The sequence below is a fragment of the Hippocampus bargibanti genome, linkage group LG02 (genome assembly GCF_051943395.1).
Source record: "Hippocampus bargibanti isolate YZ-2025 linkage group LG02, ASM5194339v1, whole genome shotgun sequence".
NCBI lineage: Eukaryota > Metazoa > Chordata > Actinopteri > Syngnathiformes > Syngnathidae > Hippocampus > Hippocampus bargibanti.
Window position 1 is genome coordinate 6468429 of NC_142735.1, and position 21268 is coordinate 6489696.

Sequence of the window (21268 nt, forward strand, 5' to 3'; positions counted from 1 at the left end):
TCACATTCTTCGATTTCTCCAGTGCCTTCAACACCATCCAGCCAAGTGTACTTGGGGACAAGCTGCGGCATGCCGGAGTCGACCATCTCCTCACATCCTGGATTACAGATTACCTCACAAACAGGCCACAGTACGTGAGAGTAAAGAACTGTGAGTCGGGCAGGCTTCTCTGCAGCACCGGAGCGCCGCAGGGAACAGTCCTGGCTCCATTCCTCTTCACCCTCTACACCTCGGACTTCAATTACAACACCTCAACCTGCCACCTTCAGAAGTTCTCTGACGACTCAGCTATTGTCGGCCTCATTACAGCGGGAGACGATAGGGAGTACAGGGGACTGACAAAGGACTTTGTGGACTTGTGCCAGCAGAATCACCTCCAGATCAACACCGGGAAAAACAAGGAGCTGGTGGTGGACTTCTGCAGGAAACAATCATCACCTGCACCATTGAACATCCAGGGTTCGGACATTGAGAGGGTGACCTCCTACAAGTACCTGGGTGTTACTCTCAATGATAAACTGGACTGGACAACAAACACGGATGCCCTAATCAAAAAGGGACAGAGTCGCCTCTTCCTCCTCAGGAAACTGAGGTCTTTTGGAGTTCAGGGGTCACTCCTAAAGACTTTCTATGACTCTGTGGTGGCATCAGCCATCCACTATGGCATTGTCTGCTGGTCAGGCAGCATCACCACCCGGGACAGAAAAAGACTGGAGCGCTTTGTCAAGCGGGCCAGTTCTGTCGTGGGCTGCTCGCTGGACTCTCTAGAGGAGGTGGGCAACAGACGGACGCTAGCTAAACTAAAAGCTATGACGGACAGCCCCTCCCACCCCCTCCTGCCCATCCTGACAGCTCTGGGTAGCTCCTTTAGCCAGAGACTATTACACCCGCGCTGCAAGAAGGAGAGGTACCGCCGCTCGTTCCTACCGACTGCTGTCAGGCTTCACAATTCCCAATGATCACATGTGAAAAAAAAAAAAAACTGGACACTTGTAAATATGGGTTGTTGCAATATATCTAAATGCATTTCTTGATTCTGCACTATGTACAGTCTTGTTTATAGAACGGTTTTTGCACATCTACATTTGCACAGTATACAGTTGACATTTTTATTTTGTTATGCTTAGAATATCTTGTTTTCTATCCTTTCACTCCCACCCCAACCCCATCCCTCTTCAATTGCTGCTGTGGACTGCAAATTTCCCCATTGCGGGACGAATAAAGGTATTCTGATTCTGATTCTGAATCTGATATATATATATATAATTCATTTCTTATTACATTCAATTATGTTCTACTTTAGTTCTACTTCATCAATTGCTTTTTTAATGCTGAATATGTATTTACTGTTCAACATCATGGACAAAAAAGTTAGGTGAATTGAATGTAGACCACCAGTGACCACGCACATTGAGATTTATGACTCAGGCAGATGACCCTTTTACACTTAACACCGGCAATGTAGCTGCTCGTCTTTCTATCACCAATAAAGCACACATCACCACACAATTACTGCTGATGCTAACGTGTAAGAGTCTGTCAAATGTTTTGAATGTGTGTGATGCATTTAGTCCATTTGATTGGCTAGAACATTGTCAGAATGTGCGCGGTTGTGTAAGAAGATACGTACATTGTCTCTGCTAGCATGTGAGATTTCTGTGCTCTATTGACGCGATGCAGAGAAGAAGCCCAGAAAGGAAGCCAATGGCTAGTTGTGATCTCTTCCATTCACTTAAATTGAGGGAACGGTGTTTTGCGCCACGGAATTCCGAGTCGAGATCAGTATCTGAATCTTTTTTTGTTGAAATTTACGTAAGAGGAGGAGCACATAGACAAATACGCAGACAATGACCAAATAACACAATGTAATGGGAAAAGAAAAGCAAACGTCACATGAGCAGTCCAAAGCTAATACTGTATTGTGAATCGCAAACAATTTTTAAAAAATACGCACAACACAGATCTAAGTTAAGTATGTCAGCAATATCAGCACTAGTTGCTGATAAGTAAAAAAATTGCGTTTGGAATAAATGAAACCCGAAGCCTTTTTGTCCTCCTGCGAGGAGCCCTGGGGGCAAAAGCTGAAACTTTTCTTTGAGTGGATGACTGGAGAAAATTCCATTTACCTTCCTGAGGACCCGTTTAGCCCAGCCCGCTGTCATCATGCTGACAGCAGTTTGAACAAAGCGACAGTGATTCTTTTTCAGATAAATTTCCATTTACAAACAATAGCGGAAGGGGGGGAAACGATTCAGTTCAACTTCTGTAAAAGAGAATCATCATCTCAGCTGAAACTTGGAAAAAAAAATCATTTACCTTCACAAGTACAGACATTGATTAAGGTTTTTGGAGGTGACATCAACAGGAGGTTCCAGTTTGGTTATCCATTGAAGACCATACCCCGATATTTGTATTCCTCCACCATCTCAACATCAGCACATTTCATGTGGTGGCATAGATGTTGATTGTCTAAAATGAAAAATCGGGTCATTAGTTTTGGACACATAAATAAAAAATGTCAGAATTGGACACAGAATGATGTGTGAGAAACATGGGACAAGCAGTTATGGCACCAAACACCTACGGGAGGTACATTTGAAATACCAGATAAGTCCGTGAAATGTTATCTATCCATTCAGAGCCTCAAGATAATTCTTTGGGGATGCCTACACCCTTTTTTATCAAGGATCAGGTCAAACATTAACCTCATGCTAACCTGAAACGAAAGCCTCATGGCAGAGCCGATTGCACGAAGTAAGTCAGATAAATCCACACACGTGTTTGTTTGTTTTTTCTTTCTTTTGTTCCTCCGGCAATAAGAAGCTAATCAAGTCATATCGCTCCAGTTGAACTTTGTTCTTTTTATCTTAAATGAAACCTTCTCATGTCGCTTTGGAAAATTAATTCCTGGAACCACTACCACTGTTTGGATGATGGCAGGAAGCAGAATTGATGAGCATCTCTCAGGTGAGTGCTGTTCAAATGAACGTTTCCTCCTCCCTCGGGGATGAGCCTCTGTCATCAAATGAAGCTCTTAAACAATTTAATTCCTTTTGTTACTTATCGAGAAAATGGACCCCTGCCACCACCCTTTTATTTTCATTTCAAATAATCCTCTCATGCTCGTTGAGACGGAGGTGTTGCCAGGCGAGCAGGGTGGTGAGCAATGCTTGAGCTGGTTGGGCCTTTGTATTCACTTGAATGACCAACGAGGAAACACTCTCCTCTCTTTTTTTCTCTCATGTGTTGACAGTGCCATCTTGAGTCAAGAGAGATGAACATCAATTCATAGCACACTTTCTCCAAACAGAGCACATCAGTCTGTTTTGACAAGGTCACATGCACCGAATGATATGAGGAGCCCAATTTGAGGGGAAACCTAGCCAAATACCTTCAGTGGTAAGGTCAGCAGGTTGCACCGAAGGTCAGCAGGTGTTACGTGAAGGTATTCGACTTGCTCCTCCGAACAAAGGGTAAACGGCCTGTTTTAAACAATAAAGTCCTCAAGAAGCTTGGACTCTCCGATAGCCTAAAAAAAGAATAGAAATAAAATAAATAATACATCACAGTCTGAAATAAGAAATGGAAATTAAAAAATGGGATGGGAAAACAATTGGAGCAAAAAAAGGTTCTCCAAGAAGTGCAGAGACTCTGCTTAACTCTGCAAAGGGATATGGTTGGGTGGGGGGGGGGACAATTTTGCGATCCGCCTTTGGCCAAGGCCCTAAAATTACGCCACAGCGGGAGTCTGGGCATTTCCATCGACCTCTTAGTTGGGAAGATGGCCTTTCATCCATTTCATGCACAGCATCAAGATTACCACTTACTCGACAGCTGGGCCTAAAATCACAGAATTCGCACGTCGAAGATATCGCTGTGTGGCGACCTCTTATATTTGTTTGTGTTTGTTTTGCTTCGAGGTTTGAAGTGGACCGGAATGTGTACGGCACTAGAATAGAATTGTCCCTCCATCGCCCCACCTGAATAGAATTGTCCTGACACATTCAGAAGCAAAATAGCAGCAATGGTTAGTGAGCAGACACAAACTAATTTTGACATTAAGCAGAAAGTAGAGGGATGGAAGACTGTTTTTGTTGTTTTTGTCTTTGTTCTCCATGGTATTGTGAGATCAAATCAGGTAATATTTTATCTTTAAACTTAATTGTCTTTACATGTGTAGGCAGTGGTGTAGTGGTCCCTTGAGAAGTGGGTATACTCTAAAAATTCACAAAAATTCACAGAAAGTAGGACGGTTTTAGAACCAGTGACATGTAAGACTACTCTATTTACCCAAAAATCTGTCATTTCTACTCGCTCACTATTATGAAATTATCATGACTTAATTAGGAGCAGTTTTTAGTTACTACTGGTCACACAAATGAATGTAAAATGTATTTATCATGAGGCGAACATGGTGTTTTGGTTATTTTTTGAACATTTATTTAAATAAAATACTTTAAATTTGAAGTTGACAATGCATTCTTGTTCATATTGAACATAAAATGCAACACAAATCATTCTCTTCCAAACATCAAAAACAATAAATTAAGTTAATAGTGCACTGTCATAAAATTTAAACACATTTGTTCTCAACAGCTGAACACATTAATTCAACAAAATACACTGCTCTAAAAAAATAGAGGAACACTTTGAAAACACTCTAAATGGGGGTGGGGGGAATGATCTTGAATATCTTTCCTGATAATGAGAAGCTGATGTATCAGTAACAAAATGATGCTACATAATTTGATAGAAATTAAAATGATCACCATGTAGAGGGGGGAAATCAAAGAAATTCAAAGAATTTGAAATCTTCTGTGCATCATTCCAGACAGTTGAATAGGGAAAAAGAGACAGGTACTTGAAAGGGCAACCGACGTCTCCGGACAAGTTGTGTCCATAATTTGTAAAATGACTTCAAATGACTTCTACTGAGCATATTTTACAAAGATTCCACCGCATATAGATATATTTTATGTTTTAAGACTCGTGCTGAATATTCCGGAAGTCTTTTTTTTGAGTTGGTGATGAGTCCGTACGTGACGTCACTGAAGGAACGCCCCTGACCGAAAAAAGGACACATTGTAGCAGTCCTTCCATCACGTCAATGCCTGTTTGGTCTGAAAACCTCGTGTTGCACCAGAAAGAGCCAGAAGAGGGCGTCTAAGCTCCATGTAAGGAATTTATCAGCCTGTGGAAACGGGCTGATTCATTCCTCACAGGAGCTCGGTGGCCATTTTCTGCCTTTTTTTGGGTGAGACATTTCCCCCCAATGTTGTCTCAAAATGGCATGGAATAAATTATTTAATCGATTGCAAACATGTATGCTTTCCTCTTCAGAACTATTTGAATCATATTCATAACTGGATGTGTAACAATAAAGCATATTCCGAATCTGAAGCCATTGTTTTGATTCTCCAGCAATGCAAGACGTCTTGGCGTAACGTCACAAACTGATGGCGGGACTTTCTGAAAATGCCCAATTCGCAGCTCAATTTTGGGCAGATTTTGGAGACTTTAAGTCATTTTTATTGGTGTTTTGCATTTGAATAAAAATATAATACTGCGTGTTTTGGGTATTTTAGATGCTATTAAACGTTTTTCTGATGTCAGTTAGGAAACAAAAAAGTGACGGCGGTTGTCCTTGAAATATTTACTGCACCTCAGCAGACAGCAACAGATTTATCCTACACTTCAAGTGCACTTGTAACAAAAGTAAACAGCAAACTATATAATAAAATGACAATCAACAGTAAAAAAAAAGTGACTTTAACTCTAAATCAGACAGATTGCTCTGCCATCATATCGTCGCATCTCTGTTTTGTGTGTGCGTGTGTTTGCCGTACTCGCTGTTCCGGTGTGTGTGAAAACACCAGCTCTGATTGGCTTACCAGGACACATTACTCTACCCTTTAGCCAATCACAATCACTTCTATCGCATCTTGCCAGGTGTTGCGTCCAGTGGAGCAACACAGAAACGTTGGCGAGTGTTTGTCCCTGATCATTCAGTTAGACCATGCTTTCCAAACAGCCTAGAGTCTTAAGAAGTCGTGCGCTATTCTCGAGCCTGAACGCACCCCAAGTCTTGGACGACAAATAAACAGAACAGAGTAGACGAGCTACGGCTGGTAGTGTCTTCAATTTATTCATAGATTAGTAACACACCACATTTGATTGTCGGTATACGCAATGCCGACCGAAAAATAAGTGGCCCTATACCGGCGTATCCCCTCGACTACAGCCCTGTGTGTAGGCAAATGTGTTTGCAGTAAGGGTGGCAGTCCCCATTAGTAGCCTACTACTACATTTTCAAGATTGAATACTAGTGTTTTGCAAGACACTAAAAAGTAGGTGGCAGACAGCAAATCTGCTGGGGCGATAATTTGGATAACCTGCTTGAGGTTGTTTTAAAACCATTTGTTTCTGTGCTCCACTGCCTTTGTTGCAGGATGTTTTATACGACCAAGCCTCACAGATGGCATATTCTGCCATGTTGCATTTAGCGCGGTGGGTTAAACGAAGCTCGGTCCTTGCACCGCGTCTCACCACATGCTGGAGGGAACAAACTGTCAGCCGTCATCCTTCAAGTGCTCCCACAGTAAGAGGCACAGCAGTAAACACTGGAACTGTGTCAGTGGCCGCGGGCAAAACAGAAATAGTCACCCCACACTTTTTTCCCTACCCCATAGGGACTCGTGACATCTTATGGCTTTTTGACTCATTAAGTAACGGCATAGCGTTGTGTTATAGTCACCTTCTCTGCTTTGAAGGCTTGTTTGTTGATGAACGGGTTGATTCTTTCTATTGTTTTCCAACAATTTCAACAACGTTGTACTGCACGGCTGTGCGGCATGTGGGTGTCGACGAAGCAGGAAAGCCCAAATTCCAGGCAGCGTCCTCAGCCAGCACCCACGTACAGCCACCAGTCAAACTGTAGTAAGACGCGCACGAACACGCCCACACGTAATGGTAATGACAGACGTTCGCTGTGTTGCATGCTAACAAGCATATTGCATGTTAGCATGCTAAGTCTGTGTCAAATTCATGTTAGCATGCTAACGTGCGTAGTCATCAACCCGCAGCCAACTCTTCTCTGCTTGTGTTAAAGGGCTCCATACAGTTAGCACCAAGAACCGTTTCTCATTCATTTTACCGCCAAACCTGCTCCATAAAAGTTGTTATTCTCAGAACGAAGAGAAGTTGCAGAGATGTTACACTCAATCGTATCAGCTTTTCATGCATGGCGGTGCTTCAGTCGGGTGCTTTTGCGATTTTTCTCATGGTCCCCTTCTGAAGTGTAAAACCAATTTCAGAATAGGTTTTCAATGAACAGTGTATGCAGTTAGTGGAGTTGTAACATCAAACTCTTTAGAGTCAACCATTGTTTGAATCTGAAGGATTCCTGTTCAAATACATTTCAGATTTGTCCAAACTACAGCCATTTCTTTTTATTGGCTCAAAGCACAGACTAAAATAATATTTTACAGTCCAGGTCATTTGCCTGCCTTGTACTATGGGAATTCTTCTTGGCTTATATGCCAAGTGGCAAGGCGGGAAAACAGAAGTGTTTATTATTTATTTCTCCTTCACTAAAATCACAAAAACAAATTTAGATTATGACATTGAACAACATGCCGGCATTTCTAATGAAAAGACGACGCAGCCTCCAGCTAAAGTCAAATGTATGGGATTGTGGGATATTTTACCATTTTGCATGCCGTGCCGCTTCCTTTGCTCAATAGTCTGTATCTCATTGATAGTGTTGCACCGAGGTGACTCTTCATTTAATTGAGCAAAGTTGGGATCAGCGCCTTGTGAATCCGCGCATGGCGTTAGTGGGTTTACTTTGTTGGTGTCATTAAGGTCAGTAGATAAAGCACTGAAATGAGGAACCACTCTTGAAATGCAAACGATTACAGAACAATCGAAATGCTAGTTCCGCTTTGAATTCATTCTTGAGAGGCGCGGCACAACTCAATTTATCCTTCTTGGAATGAGACAACAGAAGCAAATGACACGGCGCTGTGAGCCCTCAAACCTGTTTTGTCTCCAAGTTTAATACAGTATTTCTGGGTGTTTTTTTTTTTTTTTTTTTTTGCTGTTGTGTGATTTGCGGACATCTGCTGTGTCACAACACAAGAAAAAAGCTTGGTAAATTGCCTCTATACTAAGCATAAAGAAGGCCACTGAAAATCAACAGTCACAAAAAAAAACAGTGCTTTAAGGCCATGATGCTCCGTAAACAAGGTACACGGCGCGTATACAGAGCAAATAAACAATAACAAAGCAGCAGCATAGACAAATATTTGGATCAGAAAATGTCTCCAGTGTAATTATCGATTGTCATAATCTTGCATATATTCAAACCGTATGGATATACATTCATACTTGAGTTTGTCACTCCTGCTCTGTAGATCAAGGTCACTCTCTCTGCATATTTCCGCTGTGCCTCAACCCATTCAAGAGGTCGTTTTGATGCTACATTGTCGATCAATGTAGCCAGGCCGATGGGTCCAATCATAAGTTTGGCTTCAGGTTTTGTCAGCATGGAGAGAAAGTGCACACTGGACTCACACGAGAGCAGGAGCCAAGAGGACACGTGAAAATGTACAAAACAGCAGTGGCCCAGAAGAGACTCTGAAAAATGATAAATGACTTTTATATACCCATACTGATTATTTTGATACTGAATATTGAAGGTGTTTAATGCTTGAGAGCTACAGTATGTTTGCTGAACAGAAAGAAAAGAATTTTCACTCACTCACTAACTCACTCACTCACTCACTCACAGCAGGATATGTACAACAGCATGTTCGGGGAATGGAAACAATGAAAATAGAAAATTTATGAAAAAAATAAACGTTTGGTCTTCCTGTACTAAGCATGTGTAATCTTTTTCTTTTCCCTCATGTAAATAGAGTACAAATGTGCCATTTTATACAGAATTTAGAAATTCACAAAATAAATACAATTTGCAGTGGCCTTCATGGTGAATCTCAAGCATATATCATTTATATATACAGTGAGAGACCACGTGCATATTCCATCTCATATCAACAGGATTTCAGCCTCAAAAACACCAGACTGACGACAAAATAAGAATTCTATCTAGAATGCTTTATGTCCAGTCTGCACCAAGACTTTTTTGGATTTTTTCAATGCCCTTTCCCACATTTTGGAAGTACTGGCGTGTTTTTGCCTTTTGGTTTGAACAAAAATAAACGGGTTCCGGTGAAAGTGCCAAAAGCAGTCATCAGAATCCTCTTTGGCAGTGAGTGCCTTTACTGACGCACATTGGTTTCTGGCGTTCCCTCGGGCGGAAAGTCCAATTTCCTTGCGCCGTTTTGTATTCAGTCCCCCATGTTTTCTTTTCACCATTTACAAGTCCACTGAGATGTAAGGCAATAACAGACTAACTGGCACATTTGGCAGACAGGCATCCCTGTTTCATCCAATGGCTGTTCTCCTTAAGGGAGGAGTTTGGTGTGTAAATATCTTTGCACGCCAAAAAACTGAAATGTGACATCTTTCAAAAAATATGCAAGACTCCCTTGATATATTTCTTTAGGCACGTGATCACACAGAAGTGAGTAAACGATTCAATCCTGAGGCTGAACTTGAGCAACCTTGAGGAGCAACATCTGATCCTGGATCAGACTGAAGCAATGTGGAAGAAAATAAAAACAACTCCCGTCAAGTCCACAAAATGGTCCTTGTGTTGCTTTTCATTTGAGCTTAAGGAGAAGAAGGGACAGAAAGCGTGTCAGGCCTCCGCGGGCTCCGTCTTTATCTGGATAAAATTTGCGGGCAGCTGCACTGACAGGGGCAGCTCCTGCAGGCCTTTGATGGCCTGCTGGGACTGCAGGGACATCTCCCCTCGCACTTCCAGCTCCTCCACGGGGGTGAGGCCTTCACATGGGCTTCTGCTTTGGGAAGAGAGGCCGTTGAAGGACGCCTCGCTGGCGAGTTCCAGACCGTGGGTGTGGCTAGTGTCGATGATCACAGTCCGGTACTGCAGCTCCGCCTCGCCGGCATCTATTTCCTCCTTGGCGAACGTGCTGGCCAGGGAAGGATCGCCGTTCACCATAGACTGGAAGTAGCTGGAGTCCAGCATTTCCTCTTTCACCTGCAGCCCGCACAAATCGCCCGATTTCAGGACGGTGGCGATGACCGTGCCGGGCTGCTGCGCCACCATGGCCTGCCCGCAGCTGGTGTTGATTGTGAGCAGGCGCGGGAGGCTTGAGGCGGAGGAAATGGGGACCGTGCAGGTGGCGGACGAGGGCGAGATGGCCGAGGGGCCGAAGTTGGTGACGAGCAGCTGCTGGGGAAGGCCCTCCTGCAGGCCGTTGGCTGTCTGGATGCTCAGCACGTCATTGGACGGGGTGGTGGCGGAAGGCATGGACTGGAGGAGGACGCGGTGCGGAGAGCAGTGAGTGGAGTCCCCGTTGGGGAGAACGGTGGTGAGGGGCAGAGATGGGAGAGAACTATTAGACGTCAAGACAACTGGGAGGGAAGCAGAAGAATTCATGGCCCTGGAAAGAAAAGAGTGACAATGTTATGGGGAAAAAAAACACATTTTCATTTATTGTACAATCAAAATAATAATGTTTTTGGGAGAAATGATATGAAATTATATCGGTTTACGAACCCCTTGGCTTACGAACGTTTCGGTTTACGAACGTTAAATTTATGAAAGTTTTAGCTTGGCATACAAACTATTTTTCAGGATACACACGGAGCTGCCACAATGAGTGATGTGTCGTTCGCGAACGAGCCCGTTCTCCTAACAAGAAAATGGCAGCCGGCTTGTTTTGGTCGTCTATTCCCCGCCCCCAGTCGTCGGTTAAAGCCATGTGATTGGTCAAGAACGCAGCAGTGAGGGGGTGGGGGTTACAGACAGAGAGTGAAGCCATTCTCCAAAAAAGAAAATTGCAGCCGACATTTTTTTTATCCTCTATTGTCCGCCCCCAGTCTTCGGTTAAATTGGTGAAGAAGGCAGCAGTGAGGGGGGGGGGGGGGGGGTTAACATTAAAGAAACAAGCAGAGAGCGAATGAAAAATGGATTTCAACTTTGATAGTTCAAAGGCAGAGTGTAGGCTGCAAGGTTAAAATTCCCATCAATCAGGCTCCACAAATAACTCGCACAAGCCATATATATAGACTTGATGCAAAAAGCTATCAACCTAGCTAAACACAACACAATTGATGAGGAACAAGGTAATATTATCGCAGAGAAAGCACCGCCAAGCGATCATTCCTCAAGATGGGGAAAGAAGAAGGTTACGTTCCTCATCAAGTGTTTAATGCTGATGAAACCGCCCACTCCATTCCATCAAGCCATCGACCATCACAAAGGTAAATAAAACAACTTTATTATACAGTACAGTTTATTTTATTTATATTATAATACCATAGCACATTTATTATAAATAAAATAAGGTATATGGTGTGTAGTTTTAAGTCTTAGAAAATTAGAAAGTATAAAATGATGTTTTATGCGGACCTGGGAACGGATTATTCTCATTTTAATGGTTTCCTGTGGGAAATTCATTTTTGGGATACATACTTTTCGCCTTACAGACTGTCTGGGAACCAATTAAGTTCGTAAGCCAAGGTATCACTGGGTATAAATTATAATGTGGCTGCACCCTCTTATGCCTGAGATCTGACTATCCAGACTTCAGTGTAGTTGATCTGATTTTTTATGACATTGTTTATGCTTTCTAGTATAAGCCTGAATGGATTTTTTTGCTTAATTTTACCCAACTATTGAAAGAATTGTAATTACAAAATTAAGAAATGAATGTTGTTGTACGTCTTTGTGCGCCCTGTGATTGGCTAGCAACCAATTTAGGGTGTCCCCTGCCTCGTGCCCGAAGACAGCTGAGATAGGCTCCAGCACCCCCCTAACCCTAACCCCGATGGATGGATGAATAAATCAATGTTCTCAGATTCTAAGCTAGTATGTGTGAAAAGCAATGCTGTGCACTTAGTACAAAGCCACAACGTATTAGATACGATACACTTGCAAATTCCCAACTTATCATGAACCTCAAAGATACAACAACAAAAAAATTGAAAAAGGCAAACCAATTAACTCATTCACTGCCAGACGTGGAAAAGTTTTTGTAATTTTCACTGAAATTGCACTCAATTGTTCTTGTTTTTTAGTTTTATTCGGGGAAGGAGAGGTAGGTTGTAGCCCATTTTGTGCGCATTTCCTTGCTCTTGAGGTCAAGGACAGTGGCACCATCCAAACAGCTTCATGTTAGACTCTCTTCTTTTATCAGAAAAAGATTAGTTAAGTTAATTCCTAAATTATACGAGTCTGGAGTTATCTGAGCTTGACATGGGGGCGGCTGTCCAAAATACAACGCAAAACATACATATTGATTTATATGGGGCTTCAACAATATCTGAAGCTGTAACAAAGCGCTAACATGGACAAAAGGGAAATGCCGCCCCCTCGTGCAAGGGGAAAAACATTGGCAGAGGTCTGACCAGTGCTTTATTGGCACCCAAAACCCCCAGAAAAACTTCCCGAACAAGTTTACAACCTTGGTTTTGCCGATCCACAACAGAATCTTAACTTTTTAATGACAGTTGCCAATGATAATACAGAAAACAGGGTACAAAAGCACCTTGTGTCTATCTATGTAGGGTGCGTGCGTACCTCATAGCCTGCGCCATGTCGGCCCCTTGGTTACCCTGCAGTATCTGCAAGAGTTGTTCAGCTTGTAGTCCCTGCACTTCCTGCTGCAGACAGTGCTCGATGGGCTCTTTCTTCATCTGCTTGACGTGCTGCTGAGCCTTCCCTCTGGAGCCCCCCCGTGCCACGGACCTCCCACCGGCGGACCTTTGGTTGCCGTAGCCGTTGTAACCGTCAGAACCGGTGTCGTCGTCATCGATCACCACCAGGTCGGTCGGCATCTCCTTGAACTGGTAGACCAGACGCTGACCTTCCACCTTAGCCAAGATGCCTCGCTGGTAGTAGTATCTGGAGTTCATGAGTGTCAATCAGGGGTCACTAACATTGTGGCAGCGAGCAATCTTGTTTTTTTTTTTCCTGTGACATTTCCCCCGCCGTTGGTGTAAAATGAACCGTGCAGATACATTTCACCGATAATGACAATCTCTCTCTTTTTATACCTGAGCGCTCGTCCCATGGTCTCGTAGTTCATGTCGGGCTTGTTCTTATGTTTGCCCCAAAGCTTAGAGACCGCCTTGGAGTCGACCAACTTGAAAATGCCTTTCTCCCTCTGTGTCCACTTGATGTATTTGGGACAGGTGTTCTTGTCCTGCAGTAAGGCCAGGAGGAATTCCCACAGATAGATGGTGTTTCCTGAAAATGAAGATGAGCAAACACATTTGTGTTTGCTGCTTTTTATTGAATATTCACACACACACCTGACATCCACAAAATAGAATTTCACATGCCGTTGCATGTTCTCTCTGTTTTCACCGGGTTTTATCTCACATTTCAAAAATATGCATGGTAGGTTGAATGGACACTCAAATTTGAGGATTTCACCATTAAAAAAATAACAAAATAAATCATATGAACAACTTCCTAATAAGAAATGTGTGTTCTGAATTTTCAACTTGTTTACATAGAAAATTAACTTTTCTTTCAATTACATTATGGAATTCCGGGCAGCCCGGTAGTCGAGTGGTTAGCACAACGGCTTCACAGTGCAGAGGTCGCCAGTTCGCGTCCCGGTCCGGCCTCCCCGTGCGGAGTTTGCATGTTCCCCATGTGGAGTTTGCATGTTCTCCCCGGACCCGCGTGCGTTTTCTCCGGGTCCTCCGGTTTCCACACACTCCAAAAACATGCATGACAGGCCGATTGACCACTCCAAATTGTCCCTACGTGTGAGTGTGAGAGTGACTCTTGTATGTCTTTGTATGCCCTGCGATTGTCTGGCAACCAATTCAGGGTGTCCCCCACCTCGTGCCCGAAGACACCTGAGATAAACTCCAGCACCCCCCGCGACCCTAATGAAGAATAAGTGGTACGGAAAATGGATAGATGGATGGACATTATGGAATTCTGGCAAATACATGTCTGTAAAGTCGCATTAGCTTGCAGTAAAATAAAGGTAGAATAGAAAAAAAGCTCAGATTCCAACCATTTTTTGATTATTCATTCAGTCACATATACACGGGAGTGGCACTTTTTCAGTTGTATTCGAGAAGGACAAACTTTGAAGTCGTCCAACTGGAATGTGAGGCAGTTGGGAAATCTGAGTTAAAAAATCATGACACCGATGAACTGTTCTGTTTTATTTTATATCTTTTTTGCAACACTTTATACTCCAAAAAAGAATACGCCGCCTCAACAAGTTTTGTTAAAAGAAGAATATAAAAAGAAGGCGATGTAAAGTTAGCAGACTGTTGTCCAAAGCACTACTATTTGTGTTCCTTGAGTACTTTGAAGATATCATTAAAATATTACTTTTAAGCTTTTGTTTGCCTTACTTTTTACTGGGAAGCTTTGAAGTCTGACCTGATGAGGTCTAAGTTCTCGGGGGTCCCAAATGACCATAACCAAAATCGTCCTACAATAAGCAAAACTTTGTCCATGATATCTTCTTTAAGTGTCAAGATATTAGAAGGTGGTGTCAACCCATACCTGTCAACTTTTGAAACCAGAAAAGCCTCGTAATACGGCGGGTCCAGGTTACTGCGCATGCGCAGGAAGCTGTCCGCATTTCCGCTTGTTAGCGTTTTTTGTTATCATTTTAAATCATGTACGGCGTACTACAATTCTTAGACAGGAATTGTAATCATTTATACGAGCAGCTATTAGCCAAGGTTGACAGGTATGAAACTCAAATTCACGTCATTTTCACCTTTTCTTGAGCGAAGTCTAACTCCTGGAAATGCTTGGGAGTATTCCTCATAAAAGTACTAGTTTCCTTTTACTTTTCACACTTTTTGTTGAGTTTTCTGCGTCAGATGCCATTACATGACAATGATAAAAATGACGCAAACTCTTGACTCTCGATTCCAGGAATGAGCTGTCACTCCGGATTCCAGGAAAGACCCGTAATAACGCGCATGGACATTTAATCCAAAGTAATCTAACAGCTAGCACTGTGCTGATCGCTTGTTCTCGTGTTTTGAATTAAAGTTGAGTACAGTTTTGATGATTTTGGATTGATTGTTTCCATTGGAAACTGTAATTTTCATTATTAAGCTGTAACCCAGAATGGGATCATGAAAACCGTAGTTTTTACGGAAAAAAAAACGGAGTAGTTGGCAGGTATGTCAACCCCGGAAAAGATTTTGTCCAACCTTGCACTGAGTGTATGCGTAACGTACATCTTGGGATGGACAAAAGAACACAAAGGCAGGGAGTCGATTAATCTGATGTGCGGCATGCTTTAACCAGAGATGATCCAAAAACGTGAATGCTCCCAAAAGTCACCTAAATCCCAGCAGTGGTGACGTAGATCAACGAGACTAAAACGTGTGTGGTTCACAACAGTCTTTTTCAGCACATCAATGTTCCTGCGAGTATGTCCCTGTAGAACCTGAGAAACCCATCATTCAAACCCAGGCTGTGAGCACTCCGCTAGAGGTGAGGGAGACCTTGATTTTGATTGGCTCATGACAAGGGAGGACCACTCGTTGTTAAGGTTTACCTTTGCCCTCTTTGTTCTTCTTCCTCAGTGGCAAGCTCGGAGTGGAGATGGGGGAGCATGAGCGCACCGCCCGTGGCTTCCTCACTACGAAAATTTACAACACATGTAAAAAAATAGCACACGCATTATCCTAGCCAATGAACACTTGCTAACCAGCTCACCTTTGTTTTTTTTCTGTGGCTTCAAGGGAGACTTTTGAAGGATCTCATCCATAGATGAGGTATCCTCGTCAAGTGACATGTCAAGTGTGCCATCCTCCATGTGGTCGGGCCTCAGGGGTGCGTATGTCAGGTCCGCCTCCAGCAGAGTACCATAGTTGTGAACTATACCCCAGCAGAGAACAGCAAAAGTAAATTAGAAAACACAAGAAAAGCCACACGATTTAAACGACGTGGTGAGGAGTGGTCGGGGCATGTGCAATAAATAAACATGGAAAGACTCCATGTCCAGTTCAGCTCAAGTGAGGCAGTCAAGTTTACTTGAACCATACTTAGTGCCCAAGGGGAAAAGTGTGTATCCCAAAAAATTATTTCCCATAGGAAACCATTAAAATGAGAATAATCCGTTCCCAGGTGCCCATAAAACATAATTTTCTACTTTCTAATTTTCTAAGCCTTAAAACTACACAAACTATACCTTATTTTGTGTATAATAAACGTGCTATGGTATTATAATTAAGGAAATAAACTGTACTATATAATAAAGTTGTTTTATTTACCTTTGTGATGGTCGTTGATGGCTTGATGGAATGGAGTGGCCGGTTTCATCAGCATTAAACATTTGATGAGGAACGTAACCTTCTTCTTTCACCATCTTGAGGAATGATCCCTTGTAGGTGCTTTCTCTGTGATAATTTTATCTAGTTCCTTATCAATTGTGTCCTGTTTAGCTGGGCTGATAGCTTTTTGCATCAAGTGTACATATGGCTTGTGCGGGTTGTTTGTGGAGTCTGATTGATGGGATTTTTTAAGCCTTGCAGTCTACACTCTGCCTTTGAACTGTCAAAGTTGAAACTTTCTCACTGTCGTCTGCCTGGCTCTTTAATGTTTAAACCACCCCGCCTCACTGCTGCGTTCTTGACCAATCACGTGACAATACAATGCACTACATACATATTGGTTTATATAGCGCTTGAACAACAGCTGAAGCTGGAACACAACACTATCATGGAACTAGGGGAAATCATGAGCCCTTGTGGAAGGGAAAAAAATGCCAGAGGTCTCGCCAGCGCTTTATCGGCACCCCAGCAAGAAAAACCAAAACCCTACGTCATATTTTCAATTCCAGATAAATTTGGGAATGGTAGTGAATTAGTTAATACCATTTAAATACATTTCTCTTTGGGATTTTTTCCCCCCAAATTTGAATAAACAGTGACTTAGTGATACCGTCAACCTTATATTGGCTTTACCCTATTTTGGATTTCTATTTTGTTAACTCCTGGCTAAGTAGTTAACAGGTGTGCTTCACAGTCAAGGCCATTGAGGTTCAAAGCTCTGTGAAGTTTTTGCCTTCATGCCGTGCTTGCACGTTTTTATTCCATGTACTCAAGCTTCCTGCTGGATTAGAGACTCTAAATTGCCAATTTAAGGAAGGGCTTGTTCATCAATACTTTATATTTTGGGTAGTGACTTTTTGCTCAAAGTCAGCCGGCTCCAGCTCACCCAAGTAAACCCAAATAAAGAAAAGTGATTTAGAAAATGGATAGAGGGATGAACATGAACCACAGAATCTTGCAAACAAGTCTACACGAGAATTCTAAAAGCCCAATAGTTGCCAACAAAAAGGCAGTCGTCTTACACATGCGCTTCTCGTCCAATATGTTGTTTGGTGACTCCATGTTCAGGAGAGCCGCTGCGGCCTCGTTTGTCTCCATGCTGTCTTCAGTGGTTGAGACCGTTTCTTAAAAGACAAAAAAAAAAACAAAGAGAAAAAAAACATGTGAAAAAGATCCAACACAAGAATGGTGTCCAAAAATGTATTTGCAATATTAAATGTCAGGAAGGGAGGAACGGACAGACATACGGACATATCTACACAAGTGACTAATTTGAGTCAAGATGAAATTTCTGTTTGATTTTTTTTTATCTTTTCAGATATCACAAGTGCCAATTATCAGGCCCGCTCCGAACATCCGACATTACTCGAGTGCTGCCTGTGAGCCACTCCTAGTTGCGCTCATGCACATTTACTAGTGACTATCACCGCAGCAAAGTGACGAAGAGGGAAAATTGTCAAACACTTCCTCAAAAATGGAGAACCTAAAATGATTCCCAAGAATTGCTCGCAAGAGTTGCTCTGAGGATTGGCTCTTAAGGGCGGGCCGAATGATTGGCACTTGTGACATCGGCAAGAGCAAAAATGTGTTTTTGCTCTGTGTGTGTTGTGTTTCGTTATATCATTCTGTACATCTTCTTTTCCCTTCAAGGGGTCGCCACAGCAAATCAGTGACCTCCATCGTTAGAGGTTTGATCCGCATGTTTGTTTCATTCTGTAGATAATCTTAATAACTGATGATTGATATGTTTTCCAGACTTCTATATTCATTCCACACCTTTCTTCGAAGCTTGTATCAATCCCTCGCATTTGCTGATATTTGCTCCCTGAAAAGAGCCCGTTTATTTCTTTGTTTCCTTATTTGTGTATATAATATCAATTCCCACCACTAATGTGTACGCTTTGGCCACACACCAGTTTCATGTTAGTATCACATCGCGTATGGGCAGGGCACATTCGCGCCGTTCTGCTCCGATTGGCTGCGTAGCGTACGTAAACTGTACGGCATTATTGGCTGGATACCTGTCACTCATTGAGTTACTTTGCAAAATGTGCACTGCATAGATGTTCTGAGTATGTGCAAGCAGTGCGCGATTGCGCACACGCGCAGCTTAGAGGGAACATTGCACCCAACTAAGTATCAATTCATCTTTCTTTGGTGAGATGCACAACCCGATTAAGTACACTGGCACTATGTTCATGCCAGGACTAGCACTACAGAAAATGGATGGACAAATGTCTACCAATGTCAAATGTTCCAACCTGAGAGGTCCACGCCTCCCACCAGGATGGAGGGCGCCTCGGCTATCTGCATGGTGTTGTCCATCATAATGCCGTTGGTCACTTCGTCCGACTCGAGACCCGAGTACACTTGCAGCAGATCGGTGGCGGGCACTTGCTCCACAATCACGGCGGGGAACACAGACGGGTCATCCAGCTTTTAACAGACACAAACAAACACATGAGTGGGATGAAGACGGTTGGCTCAATCCAGTCTACATCGTAAAAAGTACATTATAAATCCCTCGTAGATTAATATCACAACCTGATTTCCTGGATCTTATTTTTACAGCCATATAAAAGCAAGCTGGCACCATATGCAATTGGGCTAATGGGGAGCAACAGAGGAGAGGAGCTAATATTGGAGTCTGCGGGGAGCCACCCAAAGACAGGCTGCCTATTTCACCCATGGTGTGGCTGGAAAATCAGATTAAACTAGTCAATGCGGATGCTGTAATAAGAAATTTTACACACCAAAAATGAAATTTGGGAAACTTTTCTGTGGAGAATCTTTTACCTTGTTGTTTTAGTGTTGATTGTCAAAGTGCAAAATCCTATTATCTTCACATCACTGACAATATTATGGTTGAAATTGTTCAAATGATGTTAATTCCTTAATAGTAGGTACACTACCATTCATTAAAGGACAACCGACATCACTTTTTTGTTTCCTAACCGACATCAGAAAAACATTTTATAGCATCTGAAATACCCAAAACACGCAGTATGATATTTTTAGTCAAATGCAAAACACCAATAAAAATGACTTAAAGTGTCCAAAATCTGCAAAAAAAATGAACCCGGAAGTGGCCAGTTTCAGAAGGTCCCGTCCCCTTGTTCGTGGTGTCACCCCAAGACGTCTTGCCTTGCTGGAGAATCAAAACAATTGCTTCAGATTCAGAGAATATGCTTTCTTGTTACTCATCCAGTTATGAATATGATTCAAATAGTTCTGAAGAGGAAAGCATACATGTTTGCAATCGATTAAAGAATGTATTCCGTGCCATTTTGAGGCAACATTGGGGGGAGATGTAGCACTAAAAAAGAGGCAGAAGATGGCGACAAAGGTCTGTGTAAGGAATTAATCAGCCAGTTTCCACAGGCTGATTAATTCCTTACACAGAGCTTTGTCGCCCTCTTATGCCTCTTTTTGGTGCAACACAAAGTTTTCAGACCAAACAAGTACAGCAAAATGCATTGACGTGATGGAAGGACTGCTACAATCTGTCCTTTTTTCGGTCACCAACTCAAAAACAAGACTTCCGGAATATTCAGCGCAAGTCTTAAAACGTGAACTATAGCTATATGCGGTGGAATCTTTGTAAAATACGCTCAGTAGAAGTCATTTGAAGCCATTTTACAAATTATTGACACAACTTGTCCGGAGACGTCGGTTGTCCTTTAATACTTTATTTTATTTTTACTCGCGCTGACTAATTTATCCAACAAGTGTGCAATGTCAAACTGTGTAAACCTGAAATGCACTCATGTTTTGATTACCATTGTGAGGGCCCAATGTTGAAAACAAGTCAAGTCAACTTAATCATCAAATGTTCTCTATGTGCATCATACAGCATAGATGAACTTTATTTCTTCTGAACCACAGGAGAGAGGGGAGCCGCTGTGGGCACCAGTACAATGTTTCTTAACCTAGGTTCAATCAAACCCGTGGGGTTCGGTGAATCAGTCTGAGGGCTTCGGCAGATCCCCTACCCCATACAGGTTAAGACACGCCTTACCCAATATGTCAATTAGTTATGACACACCCGCGTGGCCATTGCTGCCTGGTTCATTTTGTGCAATTGCAATAAAAAAAAAAACATTATATATTATTCATATTCATATTAGCTTGTAGTCGACGTGCACATTCCACCATGATGTCCCTGATCCACTGGTGAAGAGACGCTTTGATCCTCTCCTCTTTCATCTGGAACTGCTTTATGTAACAAAGAGGGTACAGAAAGTGCTTAAGAATGAATGTCTCTCTGTGTCTTTGTGTTGTCATGTTATTTGTTATTTAGTTTTTTTTGTTCTTTTGACTTCAAGACGGCGCCGCGAGAGTGGCTGCCTTTCCAGCAGCTCCTATGTTTTGCTTTTCTACTTTCATTTCTTTCATAACTTTGCTGCTGTGAAATGTAAATTTCTCCACTGCGAGACTAATAAAGGCAAATCCAATCCAATCCATGTTGTGTAAAAGACAAGTATGTTTACATTTTTTCTGTCTTAAAAATATATATTTTAAAGTATTGAATTTGTAAAAATAAAGAAAATAAAAACTGTAAAAAAATAATACTTTTTTATGTTTGGTCAATGTGCATATGAACCGGTTGAGTTCGATACATCGAACAAGGTTAAGTACTGCACAAGAGTTGTGTATTAATTCAATGCAGTGACGTCACTCATCCACTAGAAGACAGCAGAGTACACATTCAGATTACTCTGATTGTAGCAGGTCAGTTGAAAATTTCCCTCAGCTCAGGCTGTCATCGTCGTCGTCATCATCAGGCAGTTATTGATATAAATTTAACTTTTTTTTACACATCACAAACAAGCATCCTCGGTGT

General features: G+C 42.3%; 1 protein-coding gene across 3 annotated transcripts in view; it reads right to left on the bottom strand.

The window, feature by feature from the left end:
• Positions 1-8037: 8037 nt before the first annotated feature.
• Positions 8038-21268, bottom strand: part of elf1 (E74 like ETS transcription factor 1) — a 54231-nt gene continuing 41000 nt past the window's right edge. For all 3 annotated transcript variants that reach the window (XM_089022179.1, XM_089022187.1, XM_089022170.1), the window contains 7 exons: positions 18687-18861; positions 17448-17549; positions 15809-15970; positions 15648-15731; positions 13150-13342; positions 12674-12997; positions 8038-10532 (listed from right to left, as the gene is read on the bottom strand). In XM_089022179.1, coding sequence (XP_088878305.1) covers positions 9764-10532; positions 12674-12997; positions 13150-13342; positions 15648-15731; positions 15809-15970; positions 17448-17549; positions 18687-18861 — 1809 coding nt within the window. In that variant the 3' untranslated portion in view covers positions 8038-9763. The remainder of the gene's footprint in view (positions 10533-12673; positions 12998-13149; positions 13343-15647; positions 15732-15808; positions 15971-17447; positions 17550-18686; positions 18862-21268) is intronic.